Source organism: Balaenoptera acutorostrata, chromosome 9 (genome assembly GCF_949987535.1).
Source record: "Balaenoptera acutorostrata chromosome 9, mBalAcu1.1, whole genome shotgun sequence".
Lineage (NCBI taxonomy): Eukaryota > Metazoa > Chordata > Mammalia > Artiodactyla > Balaenopteridae > Balaenoptera > Balaenoptera acutorostrata.
In genome coordinates this window covers 11,738,021-11,752,247 of record NC_080072.1, presented here as the reverse complement: position 1 = coordinate 11,752,247, position 14,227 = coordinate 11,738,021, and the positions used below count along the sequence as shown (strand labels likewise).

Sequence of the window (14,227 nt, the reverse complement as noted above, 5' to 3'; positions counted from 1 at the left end):
GTACTCACTAGTAGAGGAAAGACATGAAGAAATGGAGGAGAGAGTTTTTAGTTGGAGGACATAACAGAGTGGCCAAGGGAGAGAAAGAGGGGGTGTGGAAGGCCCATAAGGAAGAGTTTAATTTGGGTTAAGATTTGCCAAAGTAGGGGACAAGAGGAGGGAGTAAGAAGGATGTGAAAGGGCAGGCAGAGAAGGGAGACTGTGGCCAGGTCGGGGAAGGCCTTCAACACCAGGGTGAAGGCTATAGATTCTCCTTGACAGGCTGGTGGTGGGGTGGGGCGGGGGGGGGGGGGGCGGTCCCTGAAGGTTGTTGGGCGTTGGTTAGGATTATGGAAAGTCGTGTGATTGGGAAGATGCTTTAGGAAGGCCAGTCTGGCAAAGAGTTGGGGGTGCCCTGACAGACCAATTAGGAGACCACGGCGATGATTTAGCTTCCAGTAATGAAAAAGGGAGGGGCCGGGACCAGGGAGATATGGTTGGATGTGAGGGCGAGTGAGACTTCTGGAATGATTCTGGGGCTGCCAGGGGGGTATAATAGGGACAAGAATGAGAATACGGGAGTCCCAAGGAACAGCCAATGGCCTTGGTGGGAAGTAGGACAGACTGACGTGGGCAAAGTCGGGGTGGGGCCACCACTTTGGAGGATGTTCTTTTCTCCCGGACTCCAGGACCAAAGAATGGGGAGCCTGCACTCGGGTATAGAGGTGCCCGCCTGCTGCCTCTGGAGGTGCTGTGGCTCCCCTAGGAAAACCCAAGCTTGTGTCAAAGGCAATGCATCTGTGCACTGTCCTTACGGCCACTCCGTAGACCACCCCTGAGAGTCGGTAGCAGAACCCTCAGGGCAAAGTCCATTCCTGGAGACTGCAGGGACCACACAGGCTTGGGCTTTCATGAGGAGTGAGGTCCTTTAAGCTCTGCCTTCACTGCAGACAATGATTCTCTGGGGGAGAGACTCTGAGCGGGGCCAAGGCAGAGTCGTGACTGCTGAGCTTAGCACCGTGCAGGGAGCGCACAGCCTTGCTGGGCTGGGGCCAAGCAGGTGTCTGTGTTGGCCGCATAACAGGCAAGTCCCGGGCAGGAGAGGAGCAGGCAGAACCGTGGTGAGAATCGGCCATCCGTTGTCCAGCCTGGCTTAGAAACAGCCATGGCCGTGGGAATGTTGTAAACGTGATTTCCTCAGAATGTGAAATTCAGACACCTCAGGTCCCGCGTCTCCCAGAAGACACTGTTGCCTCTTTCCGTTCCCTGTGGTCTTTCCCTTCTCTGAGACTCCACTGTACTCATCATGCTGTTCTGTTTGCAAAATCATACATGATCCTGAACATGCTATTAAAAAAAATTGTTTTAATCACATAATTTTTAAATCACTTTGGAACTGTTGTCCATAGTAAGAGAAAATGGAAAATATGTGTTTTCTTGAAGTTTTGTCACTCATTCATTCATTCCTGCATTCACTCGCTCATTCATTTGTTCAGCCAGGATACGGTTACTGATCTACTGTGTGAGAGCTTGTACCAGGAACTGTGTGGAATTATCAATATTATATTGGCTTCATCTAGAAGGGATTTTAAAACAGGGTTTCACAGACTCTGAGGGGGGCCAGGGGTGCTCAGAAATTATAGACAAACATTTGTGTGTAGGGGGAAAATATGTGCATTGTTACTGGGAGAAAATCCCTCCTTTTCCATGAGCTTCTCAAAGGGACCTGTAGACCATTCTGAACCCTGATTAGGAAGCCTTGTTTTTGACTAAATTCTGCTTCAGTTTCTTTCCCACCTGGTGGCTTGAGACCGCTAGCTTAATAGGGGTGTTGGATGATGACAGTTGAATTGTCAGAAGATTTTTAGTCGTGAATATGTCAATATATATTGTTAAATAAGAAAACAAACCAAAACCCTTGAGGACAAAGGAGAAAATCCCCAAGAATCATTCAGATAATTCTGATCGCATGGCTCTTGGCTCAAAGCTCACAGGCACTTACGTTATTCTGAGTAGTTTAGAGGTTAAAAAAGTCCAGAGTAAAAAAAAAAAAAAAAAAAAAAAAAAAAAAGTCCAGAGTATGCTTCAGGAAACCTGGGCGTAAGTTTTGGCAAAGCCATTAACATAACGGAAGTCATTTAACCTCTGGGGCTGCAGTTTTCCTCTTTTGTAAAACAAAAGAGCCAGAATAGATGATGATGAAGGTGATCAACAGCTGCTGAGCTCTGAATGTGCGCCTTAACATTCATAACGTCCCACAAGGTGAGAATCCCACATCCTCCTTATTTAACGGGTGGGGAATTAACACCCCAAGAGAGAGCTGCTCCGGCTAACACAGCTGGGAGGCAGCAGCTCTGGGTCCAGAGCCAGGTCCAAGGACTTGAGTATGTGTTAAACCACTACTCTCACTGCTGTTTGGGTCTGTTCTCTGTCTAGACTCTGTGGCCATTAGTATTCATCATTATTTGAATCAATCACAGCCTGCACCCCCTGCATCCAAAAGATTTTGAAAAATGCTCTTTCCTCTCTTTTTTTTCTGCTTTCAGGGGCCAGAACACCCAAATCCTGGGAAAAGTTTCAGCGCCCGTGGCTTCCCACGACACTGTTACCTTCCAGACAGCGAGAAAGGGAGAAAGGTGAGAGAGCAGGTTTCAGCGTAGGGCTGGGGAATTTACTTGTCTCTTAGGGCTACAAGTTTGCTCCCTACGATGCTAAACAGAACTGGGTCTCTTGGAACTCTAGATGCCCATGTAGCAAAGTCATAGTCAAGTCAACTAGAGGTAGGATGGATATGTTTAGAATTTTATTTTTACAGGGTGGTGGGGCCTGGGCTTTTGGCTTTTTCCTCTCCTGGATTTTACTGGCAATAATTCATCTATTTTAGGGTCCTTCCTCTAGAGCTTTGCTGCCTAATGGCAGGTCCTGGGACCAGCACCAGTGGCAACACCTAAGAGTTTGATATAAATGCAGAACCTTAGAACCTACTTCATTTTAACAAGATCCCAAGTGATCTGACAGCATATTAAAGCTTGAGAAGCACTGCTCTGGGGCAGGGATCTTAATTTGTGGAATTTTATTTGTTTATTTATTTTTTAATGAAGACTTTGCCTTCCCCCAAAAGAGTAGAGGGAAAAATCACTGGGTTTCTGGATTCTTAGTGCTTGCCGGTGAGGCTTCAGTGGTTCTGTGAACTCTAAAATTAGAATGAAAATTTCATGTTCATTTTCCTGTGGATAAGGCCAGAAAATCATTGGAGTTTCAAAACATTCCCTGATCTCAAAAGTGAAAAGAACCGTTGATTTATTGAACAAGAGGTGTGCCTTTGTTAGCTTTCTCTAGGTCATGCTGCGTAACAAACAACCTCTAAATCTCAGTGGCTTCCTTCAACCACTGTTTATTTCTCATGTACTTTGCATGTTAGTGGCTGTGTCTCAGTTGCTGCTATGGGTCAGCTTTCATCTGCTCCATGTGGCTTCCTGTTCTGGAATCCAGGTCAAAGGAGCAGCCCTTCCGTGGTCCATCCCCTTCCCATGGAATGAGGCAGAGGACCAAGAGAGAATCCAAGCAGGAGTGTACAATCCCATTAAAGCTGCTCCTGGAAGCTTGTTACTTCCACCCACCTTTCATAGGCCCCAGCAAGTCATGGACAAGCCAGACAAGGAGCTGGTGCCCTGCCTACAGGGAGGCCCCTTGGCAAAGAGTGTGGCTCATAGCAAAGAGTGTGGCTATAGTCTCTCAGAGGGGAAGAATCAGATAGTTCGGGACAATAAGAGAATCAACCACATCATCCTGAAGAGGTGCCCAGTTCAGTGTTCCCAGATTAGGAGTCAGGGCCAGTCCTGATACCCGTTTGCCCTGAACAGCCATGTCTCTACGCTCGAGATCTACAGCTCCAACTGCCGGCTAAACATCTCCACCATCAAGTCCCGCAGTTAAAATTAGAATCCTCTAGCCAAGAGCTGCTCCTCTGCCAGGCCTCCCTCTTCATGTTAATGACATACTCTGTATCCCTGGGACCAAATTGGACACATGAACATCTTGGACTCTGGCTCTGAACCACACATTTCTCCCTGCACTGCCCTCCAAACCGCTTGAATCCTTTTCTAATCCTGCCACCGCCAACCTAGTTATCTGTCACCAGAATAGTAATCCTGAAACACAGTTTCTGGCATCACTCTCCTTGCTTAACAGAAATAAAGTGAGGGAAAACAATACAAAATTGTTAGGATGGCTTTCCCTTCCTTCTTTACAAGGACAATCTTCTCTGCTTGATATACAAGACCTACTGCAGCGTGGGTCCCCTCTCACCAGTTCCTCAGCCTTATCCCTCCTGTCTGCTGTTCCCAGGTGCTAACCTTGGGCTCCTTTGCAGAGCGAAGTAATAAGAGCATGGGCTTTGGGGCCAGACGAGCCTGGGTTCAAATCCTAGTTCTGCCATTTACCAGCTGTGGGAACTGACATAAAGTTGACCTAATCTATAAAAGAATGGTGATCATTTCTAGCTGTATGGACAGGATATTGTAAGAATTAAATGAAGGTAGTGTTTGTAAAATGCCCAGCATGGTGGCAGCAATCTTAATTATCCATGCCTTGGATGATATGTATTTCCAGTGTCTATACATCCGACTCTATTAATGTACCTCATATCCTCCCCTCTCTCTGAGACTCAGCTCAGAAGCAGCCTCCTCCATGAAAGCTATACTGATCCCCACCTGAGAGTCAACAGAGTCATGACTGAGACCAGGGACGGTAAAGTCAAGCAGTCCTGAAGTCAAGGCCCCCCTCTGGCACTTTCTAGCTGCATGACCAAGGCAAATCTTTTGTCTTCTGAGCCTGTTTCCTCTTCTGCAGAGAAGGGATCATGAGCATCCTGCCTTGGCCAATTATTATAACCATTACATGACCCAGTGCCTGGCACTTAGTAAGTAAACACTCAGGAAATGGTAACTCTTAGTTTCAACGCCAGCTACTCTTATTACTATTAGTATTAAGATTCCCCACCTCCAGCTCACACCATGGTTACAGTCATTCAGTTTTGAACCCAATGCACTTTTATCGGGTGCCTTCTTCATGCTGGTCAGGGTGTCAGGCATTCATCTTAACAAAGATTTTTCTAATGTAGCTGAATTAGAACATTCTGCAAGCCCTAACACCTCTCTGAGCCTCACCAAGAAAATAGAGATAATATTAGTAACTGCCAGAGCTGCCTCAAAGGGTGGCTGTGAGGATCAGATGAGAAAATAAATATGAAATAGCCTGGAAGAGGTCAAAACGCTTCCACCATGTCCCTGGAGAAATATTCCACAACTTTAGCTGTGGATCAATTAATACCACATTCAGGTGGTGGTGATGGCGGGGGAGGGCATAGCTCAGAAGATCTCAGATCATAAGTGCCTTGGATGCCTAGATCCCAGCTTTTAAAATGCAGCTACGATGCTCGCAGCTAACATCTGCTGAGTAGACGTGCCAGGCGCTACTGTGAAAGTGCTTTTCACACAGTGCTCCCTAAGTTGCGCACAACCTTCAGGGGTAAAGTGTACCATTGCCATTTTATAAGTAAGGAGATTAAAGCTCAGAGAGGTGATGTAGCTTGTCCAAGGTCACACAGTTAGTCAATGACAGAGTCAAGACTTAACCTGCAGGTCCCTGACTCCATTTCCAAACCCCTTTCTATTCACTGTGCTGTTTAGGGCATCACGATGCAGGAGGGGCTAGGACCCTTGGGAGGACTCTCCACTTCCCAAGGGATAGTCTTTGACCACCACTGAACGCCTGACCCTGATCTCCTGCCTCTTCTCTTAGGTCCTGAAGCTGCTGCTTGTGGCCTGGGATCGCCGTCTCATCTTTGCCATCGGTACGTCCAGCACCACGGGCGAGTCCGATACCGTCATCTGGAATGAGGTCCATCACAAGACAGAGTTTGGCTCTAATCTCACTGGCCACGGCTACCCAGATGCCCACTACCTGGATAATGTGCTTGCTGAACTGGCTGCCCAGGGCATTTCTGAGGACAGCGCTGCCCAGGAGAAGGACTGAACCGGAGGGGCCTTGGGGTGGGAGAGGCCATGGGGCCACAGGTCAGGAAGTGGGGAGAGTCAAGGTGGAAGCTGACGCCATGCCCTCCCAACTCCCTGTCTCCGCTCCTGTCCTGTCTCCATCCCCCCATCCCTCCCGGCCCCAGGCTGGGGGCCGCAGCCAGAATGAATAAGGTGGTGTCATCCACAAACCTCATCCAGCGCAAAGGGGACGTGGGATGAGGGCCATCCTCTGTTCCCGTGGAGTTTTCGGTGCTGGGTAGGCAGGGACCACCCCCCCTCACCCCCCCTAAGCAGGGGGCACGGGCAGCACACTTAGGGTTGGGGCACTCCTTATCCTGGCCTTGTGAAGCCGGAGGTTCATGCCTCAGCCGGCTTCTTGCTGTTTCCGCTCTGCTTTGAGAGTGGAGTTTCCGCTTTTCTCTCCTCCACTGGAGGTGAGGAGCGCTCACTGTGCAGGACTGGGGGGCAAAGTGGTGAAACGCGGAACTGCTGTGAGGTCAGAAATCCGTCCCTCGGTGCGCAGCACGGAAGCGCTTCTTGCCAAGAGGGTCAGGGTGGCACAGGCTCCGGGGAGCAGGCTCAGCTCTCATCATCGCCCTGGCCTCTCTGGGCCCTCCCTCCTCTTCCCACCTGTGACCTGTGCAAAGAGGCATCCAGATGGACAGGCTTTGGGATTCCTCTCTGGGGCGGCATCCCATGATGTCTCTGGCCCCTCTTTGATCAGACCCGAGCCTGCATCCCACTTAGCCTCTGAACAGTCCTCAGGGAGAGGAGCCCATAGCCTTCTTCCCAACTCATCCCAGACCAGCTCAAAGATTCCATGAGTTTCATCCAGTCACTGTGAGTGGAGCCCAGGCTGGGCTCTGTGCCACCTGTGTGCGTGCATATATGTGTATGTGCGTGTGCGTGTGTGCGCGTGTGTGCACTGCTGGGCCAGGTTGGTGGAGGGTCCCCTCGTGTTCTCACACTCTGTTTTGCAAGATGTCAAACCCCCATTCTGATGGGGATGAAACAGCGAGGCTGTGCGCCCTTGACTTGCCTCACCCTTTGCCAGCCCAGTCCATAGTAAACTTGGACCCAGAAGAAGACAGAACTATGCCTGGGAAGATGTGTAAGGTGAGGGCTGGACTGACCCCTTTGTATATCTCTTTCAAGACGAGATCTGAGCCAGACTACGAGGGCTTCAATCTGTCTCCGTGCACATTTGCTAATCAGAGCCCGGAGGTGGTGCTGGGCCCCTCACCTCCCTCATCGATTACAGGGTGGCCCAGAGCGTGAGGGAGACTCTAGCCCATTCCCAGCAGGATTGGGGCCACATTAGGGTCCAGTCCAACCTGCGTCTGGGTTGTGTCCCAAGACCCTGTGTATCCCCTCCCTGACGTTCCCTTCAGCTCCCATTAAAGAAGGAATTGTGCGTCAGGGAGGAGAGAAGGGGGACCAAGAAGGGAAACCCAATCCTCCCTTTGAAAGTGGGTTCTTTGAACTACGTGTTTGGGGGAAGTTCCTCTGGATACTAATTTGAATTTATATACCTCATGTTTGGGGGGTTTGACGTATATATATGCATATATATTTCATAGTATTTGGAAGGTTTTCGATGCTAGAAAGATGGAAATGGAAGAACCTGGAAAAATGGTATTTAAGTTAGAAGCAGAAGCCAAGCTTTTCTGAGACTGGGCTCCGAGCTGCTTGCTCTTAGGCCTGCAGACGTTTTGACTGTAGGGTGGCCAGCGGGTTCACCTAGGTGTCACCCAGCTTCTGGGTCACGCTCCCCTCCTTTTCCGAATGGCTCTAGGGGTGTTCATCGGCTCCAGCAGAGGGAGCTCTGACAGGAGGAATTGTTCCTGCTGGCTGAGTTTCAGTCTTGCCCATCAGTCATTTATCTCACCAGCAGACCAGGGCCTGAGTTCACCGCACCATGGGGCAGTTTCCTGCCACAGTGGGGAAGGAAACATCTGAACTCAATGGAAGAGACAACCCTGCAGCTTTTGATGTCACATCCATGCCCTTTGCCAGGCTAAGGCTACGCCGTGCTGGAGATGAGCCTCATTATAAAAGCCTAGTACCATCCCTACCTTCATTCAGCACCCTTGTCAAGTGTCCACTGGGTTCCTCACCCACAGGGGATGAGGAAACAGACTGAGCGTCAGCGGGTAGATAGAGCTGTGCAGTAGGAGGTGGGAAAGCAAGAAGAATGTTTTGGCAACTGGCAGAGGGCAGTGGGGAGAGATTGATTTCCCTGGATCAGGCAGAAGAAGGTGTGGGTGGAGAAGGGGGCGGCCAAGAGCAGAAAGAAGAGGATGCAGGGAACATGCAAGGCAGGCAGGGTGCCAGGGGCACTACCCCTTTGAGAGTTCATCTTCGTACCTTCAAGCCTTTCCCCCGCTAGGGCGCTGATAGTATCGGTGTCCCGTGTCTCTTGCTCTCTAAGGATGCTCACTCAGTAGGGGCTACCTCATCCTCATGCTGCTCTTTTTGTGGGACCTTCTCAGAAGAAGGAATCTTAAATTTCCTCTCTAACACTGTGTCAGGCAAGGCGGGAGGCATTCCTTTGCCCTCTCTCTTGTGCCAACCTGGAAAGGTACAGTCTCAGGTTCGGTGAGAACCCCCGCCAGCAGAGGCCCTGTGCATCCATCACTTTGACACAGGAAGTTCTCCCACCAGAAGCCCTGCTGTGTTCCCTGCCCCGTGCAGGGAATCTCATGCCTTTCCTTTCATCGTCTTAGCACCAGCAGCCTAGATTCTCCCTTCCTGAGTCTCCAGGGATGACGCATGGGATTGGAGACGAACCTTGTTATATGCTCATCCCTTAAAAGATGAATTGTGTATGTGTAGTTGTGTGTGCCCTTGTGTTTTCATCTCCCTTTTGTAAAGCTTGGACTTCTCTGTGGTTTTATACTTGGTCAAAAGTGCTCGTCCTGGTATTGCACTGTGTGGTTATGGGAGGATTGGGGGAAGGTCCCGTGTGGTACAAGAAAGGACCCTGTCCTCTTTCCTTGTTTGTGGTCACTGGCATTGATGGGGAGTGGGGAGATGGTGGTTCTGGGAGAGGGCAGGTGAATGTCCTATTGCAAATCATTGTTTGGAACCAGCGTGTTTTGAAGTCCTTGGTGTTGCTCTGTGAGAGGACATCGCCACCTGGTGCTCATAAGGTGTATGTGCAGAACAATAAATGGTAAATCAACAACCACAAAATTGCCGTCAACCTGCTTTCTGTAGACCAGTGCACCGACCTGTGAGGCATTTGGGGTACCTCCCCAAGTCCGTAAGCAACCACAAACCCTTCCACTGAACGGGAGAGTCCCTTTTTCTAACTTTTTCACATCTTTTCTACCCACATGTTTGACCAAGTTACCTAGCTTGACTTCTTGTTCCTCTAAAGGAACAGACCATGTGGCAGGGGAAGTAAGTAAGTGAAACTGTGGGGCAAAGACCGTCTTAAAAGCCATGAACGTTTGCTTCTTAAAGTTCCCTTCCCCTGACTACAATATCGTGTATTTTTCAATAGTTTACAGGCTGTTGTTTTTCAAATACATGTTTAGTATTGATCATCTCGATACTAGTGAGATTCCAAAAATAAAATGCAATTGCAAAGCTGCCTTTGTCACCCAAATGTGCCTCTATTTCTGATAGTCTGTGGAGTGTGGTTAGTCTTTCCACAGATGCCAGCCTGAGCTAGCCAGTCAGGAAAGCAGGATTCTGAAAGCAGAGCCTGTGAACCCCTCATGGAGGTTCTGATTTTGTAAAGTGAACCAATGAATGTAAGCCGCCGACTCCCTCATTCTGATTTCCTGTGGATGAACAGTCGAGCAGAGTATTCCTTAAGAACACATTTTAATGCATATTTATGTGCAACATTGTTAGAAATATAAATTGGTGAAGAACTTTTAATTTCAACGGGCAGTTAGTGCATTAAAAGTCTGGGAGGCTCTAGCTATACTTGGTCTCTCTGACTCAGTAATCTTCAAAGAATTCACGGGGAAGTCAGTATTGGCAGGAAAGTGGTTAGCTTGGCTGAAACATACCCACAAAACACCCAGAGCTTAAGGAGAACATTTTAATGCTTAAGAAGCAGGGGTTTGGTAGAGAGGTTGTAGAAATCAGTGTCTCTGGGTGAGAGCATGACTCGAATTCCGTGAATCACTTCCCTGTATCACAGTGGGAGATGAATGTGTGACCCCCACTCCCATCTCCCCATGGTCTGGGATGCTTCAAGCTCCTCAGAAGAAGGACCTAATATAAGCCTAAACTCTTGACTGTGAATGTTAATGAGGTCAGGACAAATTATCCTTCATAAAAGATAACTCACCAATGACATTTGATTTGGTGAAGAAATATGTAACTCTAAAAAATGTTGCAGAAGAATATTAACAGATTCACCCTAATAATTACAATTAGGTGATACTCTTATTAAAATTGGGCAAAGCCCCAACTGCCAAGTAACAATCATGTGTCATGCTAGATGTCCCAGGGAAGTCAGCCTGGAACTGAAATAAATGCGTCACAAATGACGTTGGATGCCTTTTTCGTTTCATTTAAAAGAACTGATTTGATCATGTCAAGCCCCTTTCTGCTGGAAAGAAAAATAAGAGTAGGGTACATAATTGGTATTTTTTACTCTGTTTAGGTTTTAGGGATGAAGTGATACTTAGGTGTGGGCTTACTCTGACTTCTTGCATTTTTCTTGTCTCCCACCCCCAGAATAATGCAGACTTCTTGTTGGAATGTGGTGTGTGTGTGTGTGTGTGTGTGTGTTCGAGGGTGTGTGTGCATGTGATGGGAGGACCTGAAGGGGGGATGGCCATCCATGGAAGAGAAAGGGATTGTACCTTGGTAACAGAAAATGAGATGGTAATGCTTGATCTATCCATTCTTGCAGCTCCTTTCTTTGCCCATTTATGATGGACTAAGAGGACGAAACCAAGTAGTTGGCTGTGGGTAAGAATTTCAATTTCCCATGAGCACCAGAATCTTTTCTAGTTTTTACCCTTTCTTCACTCACTCCTGGTCTCCAAACCGTCCCTTCTCCCTTGACCTCCTAATAGAAGTTTATATGTTAAAATGTTTTCTGAGGACTTTATGACACTAGTCTGAAGTCCAAGAGTGGCCTGGTCTCAGTAAGTCTTAACTGTGGTGAAGTTGGAGAAAGTGGGCCTAGTATAGGCACCATGTCTCGGTTCAGATGATGTTGAGAGGACCCGGAGGAGATGACACAGTTTATCAATTCAGAGCCCTCAAAGCTGAAAAGCAATAGCCAAGCAGGACCTCCTGTGTCTTCTGGGGGCTCTGTCCACCTCCAGGAGCATGAAATCCAGACAGCTTTTTAAAAACACAAAATAGTGAGAGGGTAACACGTAAAGGCATAAATTCTTAAAGCTCATGAATTGGAAACCATGGCTGACCTCAGATTAAATGCGTCTTCAAATTCAAATATCAACATTCTCCCTCCTCTCTTTTTACACATGGGCATTCAAGTGAAGATACTTAATGACGCAGGTAGAGAAAAGACACCTCCCTCGTGTTTTAGGCTCCAGGAGGACTTTTGCTTAAAAAGTCACAACTGTTCTCCAACCCCTCCCCCAACTTTGTCCATGTAGCTCTATTCATTTCCTGGCCCAAAGACCTAAGAAAGTCATAAAGTTATACCTGCCTTTTGTTGCATTTGCCACATCAATACTTAGGAAGGCAGAAGTGGAAAGAAAAAATGAAAGACATGCTTGAAGCTCTGGCTGGAGACGAGAGAAGTTTCCTGGGAGAGTTTAGGCTGGGCTCTGCACCTGTTCTTGGTCAAGGGCGTCTCCATTCACGGCCGTGCCTGTAACCAAACTCTGCCTCTCGTCTTGGACCGCCTGGTATCCCCTCTTCTTGTACTTCCGGGTGCCGTAGATGGCCAGGGCAATGACAGCTGCCAGGACGGTGGTGACCCCCAGTGTGACCCCGGCTGCTGCCCCCCCAGACAGACCACTACCATCCCCATGGATGACCTTCATGGCCCTGCGAAGCTCGAGAGGCTCTCCCAGCCTCCACTGGTGGCTCTGGGAATCTTTAACCCAGGAGCTTGCAGTCTCAAGATTAGTCACTAGGACAGTGTTGGTGGCAGCCTGACTCATGAGGGGTGGTTGGGTGTAAGGTGGGAGCCTGACGGGAGGCAGAGATCCTCCTGTAAAAAGCCCGGCTTTGACGCAGTAAGACACTTGGCACCCGTCACTGATGAGGGCTAGGTGTTGGCTGAAACCCCCTGGACACTTTTTTAGAGAAGGTGCCCCTAAATCTTTGTACATGGCAGAATCCACCAAGGGGTTCCCGACTGCACAGCTAAAGAACCCACCAAATGGGACAGAAAACCTATATCCCAACTCATAGTCCTGAGAGGCACATACCTTGAGGTTTTCAAAAAGTCTCAATGGAAAATAGCCAGCTGGGCATGACTGTGCATTTGTCAAAGGGTTGATGCTCTTACCGCTGAAGAGGCCACCAAAAAGTAGTCCCGAGTTTTCAGGTACTTGGCCACTGGCCACGCACCAGAAAGCCCTAAATTCTGCCTTGGCCACCCGGAAGACATCTTCACACACCCTCTTGCAGAAGATGAGGAGGGTACACTTCTGTGAACACTCCAGGTGGTTGTAACCCTCCTCATGGGTCTGGGATAGCAGCTGGACTGGGGTGTAGCCAGAGGGGCAGGAGAAATCGCCAGTGAGTGGATTCTTCTGCTCCAAGTTTTGGCAGAGTTGGACAACCTCATTCCCTGAGAACTGGGTGCATTCCTGGTAAACTCCGCCAAAGGAGAAATTGGTCATTTTTCCCTCGCAAGAGCCATCGTCCATGTTGGCCTGGAAATTGAAGTTGGGCGACTTGATATCTGTGCAGCCGGGGTAGGTGTTGAATGCGTAATAGCATCTCACGGCAGTTCCCACTGTCTTAGACAGCTTTTTCACCAAGGGTCCTGGCAAGTCAGGCAGCCTGTCAGGGTTGATGAAGAAATACAGAGGCAGGCCAGCTCGGTCCATGGCCACCAGGTGGTTGGTGATACCCTGCTGCCAGGTCTGGAGGGTGATGCCTGGGTAAAAAGGAAGCCCTCCAATGCTTTGCACCCTGGAGTTGGTTCGGTTGGAGAGGTAGCTCTTGGTGAAGGCGTTCTGTGAGGTGTAGTTCTCCTCAAATTTGAAGTTCACGATGTTTAGGAAGGTGATTCCAGCGGACGCTGTCACTGCACTGCGGCTGCTCTGGCTGTCCTGGAGCAAGGAAGATCTGATGTGGTCCTCCTGAATGAGAGCAGCCCCTGCATCCACACTGGTGATGACATGGGTACCGTAGTTGAGGACCAGGAGTTCCGCCAAGTAGGTGGCCATCCGTGTCTGGTTGTTCTCCAGACGCTCAGCGATGTCCATGAGATCCTTCTTAAACCCCCAGCTTAGCTCTGCATCTGGGTTGATTTTGACTGTGTAGACCAGGTTTCTTACCTGAACCTGGGTAGTTACAGCTTGGTCCTTCACCTGAAGGGTCTTCATCCTCTGGAACTCAGGGGAGAACTTGCCGTTGACTTTGGAAAAAAGGGAGAGCTCCATGTTGATGGAGTAGGAGGTGCTACTCTGGTAATTCTCCCAGGACTCCAGGATTTTTGAGTTCATCTCCAGGTTGCTCTCTTTCTGGGGAATGGTAAAGACCTCATCAGGGACGATGTACTGTCCATCCTCTGTGGTCCTGCAGTGGGTGTAAGTCAAGCTCATCACCCGTCCCATGTCCACATTCCGCAGATTATCCCAGCCGCCTCCAGGTAAGACTGCCAGAACAGGTAGTTTTAAGGCATTCCTGCATTTTTGAAATCCATCCTCATCTGTGTCTCCCAGAGATTTGTTCATTTTAGCCCATGCTGCCACTGCCCAGATAAGGATGGCATCTCTCAAGCTGTTCATGGTTCAGACAGCCCCAGCCTGACACACTAGCCCCAAGTAGCAGCCAGCAAGCTTGGGGCAGACTGAACTGATGGGAAAGAAAGCCGTTGCTGAAACAAAAAGTTCAGCAGTTCTCCTAAAGCCACTAGTTCCTCTTTAGGCTAATCTAATTGCAAAATGGGGAAATGAGAGTCGATTGGAATATTAAGGTCCATCAGGACTTTGAAAAAGTTGTGTTGTACTAGATATGCAAACTTAGCCCTATACCCTTACCAGTTAACTACCCTAACTGTCCCCCACCTCCCCCAGGACTTGTTA

General features: G+C 48.8%; 2 protein-coding genes across 3 annotated transcripts in view; one reads left to right on the top strand and one right to left on the bottom strand.

Moving 5' to 3' along the window:
• DTX4 (deltex E3 ubiquitin ligase 4) overlaps nt 1-9,532 on the top strand; it is a 33,880-nt gene extending 24,348 nt beyond the window's left edge. The window contains exons 8-9 of one of the 2 annotated variants that reach the window (XM_057553382.1): nt 2,526-2,615; nt 5,782-9,531. In XM_057553382.1, coding sequence (XP_057409365.1) covers nt 2,526-2,615; nt 5,782-6,015 — 324 coding nt within the window. In that variant the 3' untranslated portion in view covers nt 6,016-9,531. Of the gene's footprint in view, nt 1-2,525; nt 2,616-5,781 lie in introns of both variants that reach the window. The other variant, XM_057553383.1, reaches the window with a different exon arrangement.
• A 1,163-nt stretch (nt 9,533-10,695) lies between these two features.
• MPEG1 (macrophage expressed 1) lies at nt 10,696-13,987 on the bottom strand. The gene has a single exon (XM_057553009.1). It carries the CDS (start codon nt 13,928-13,930, stop codon nt 11,777-11,779), a length of 2,154 nt encoding a protein of 717 aa, XP_057408992.1. The 5' UTR covers nt 13,931-13,987; the 3' UTR covers nt 10,696-11,776.
• Between the last annotated feature and the right edge of the window lie 240 nt (nt 13,988-14,227).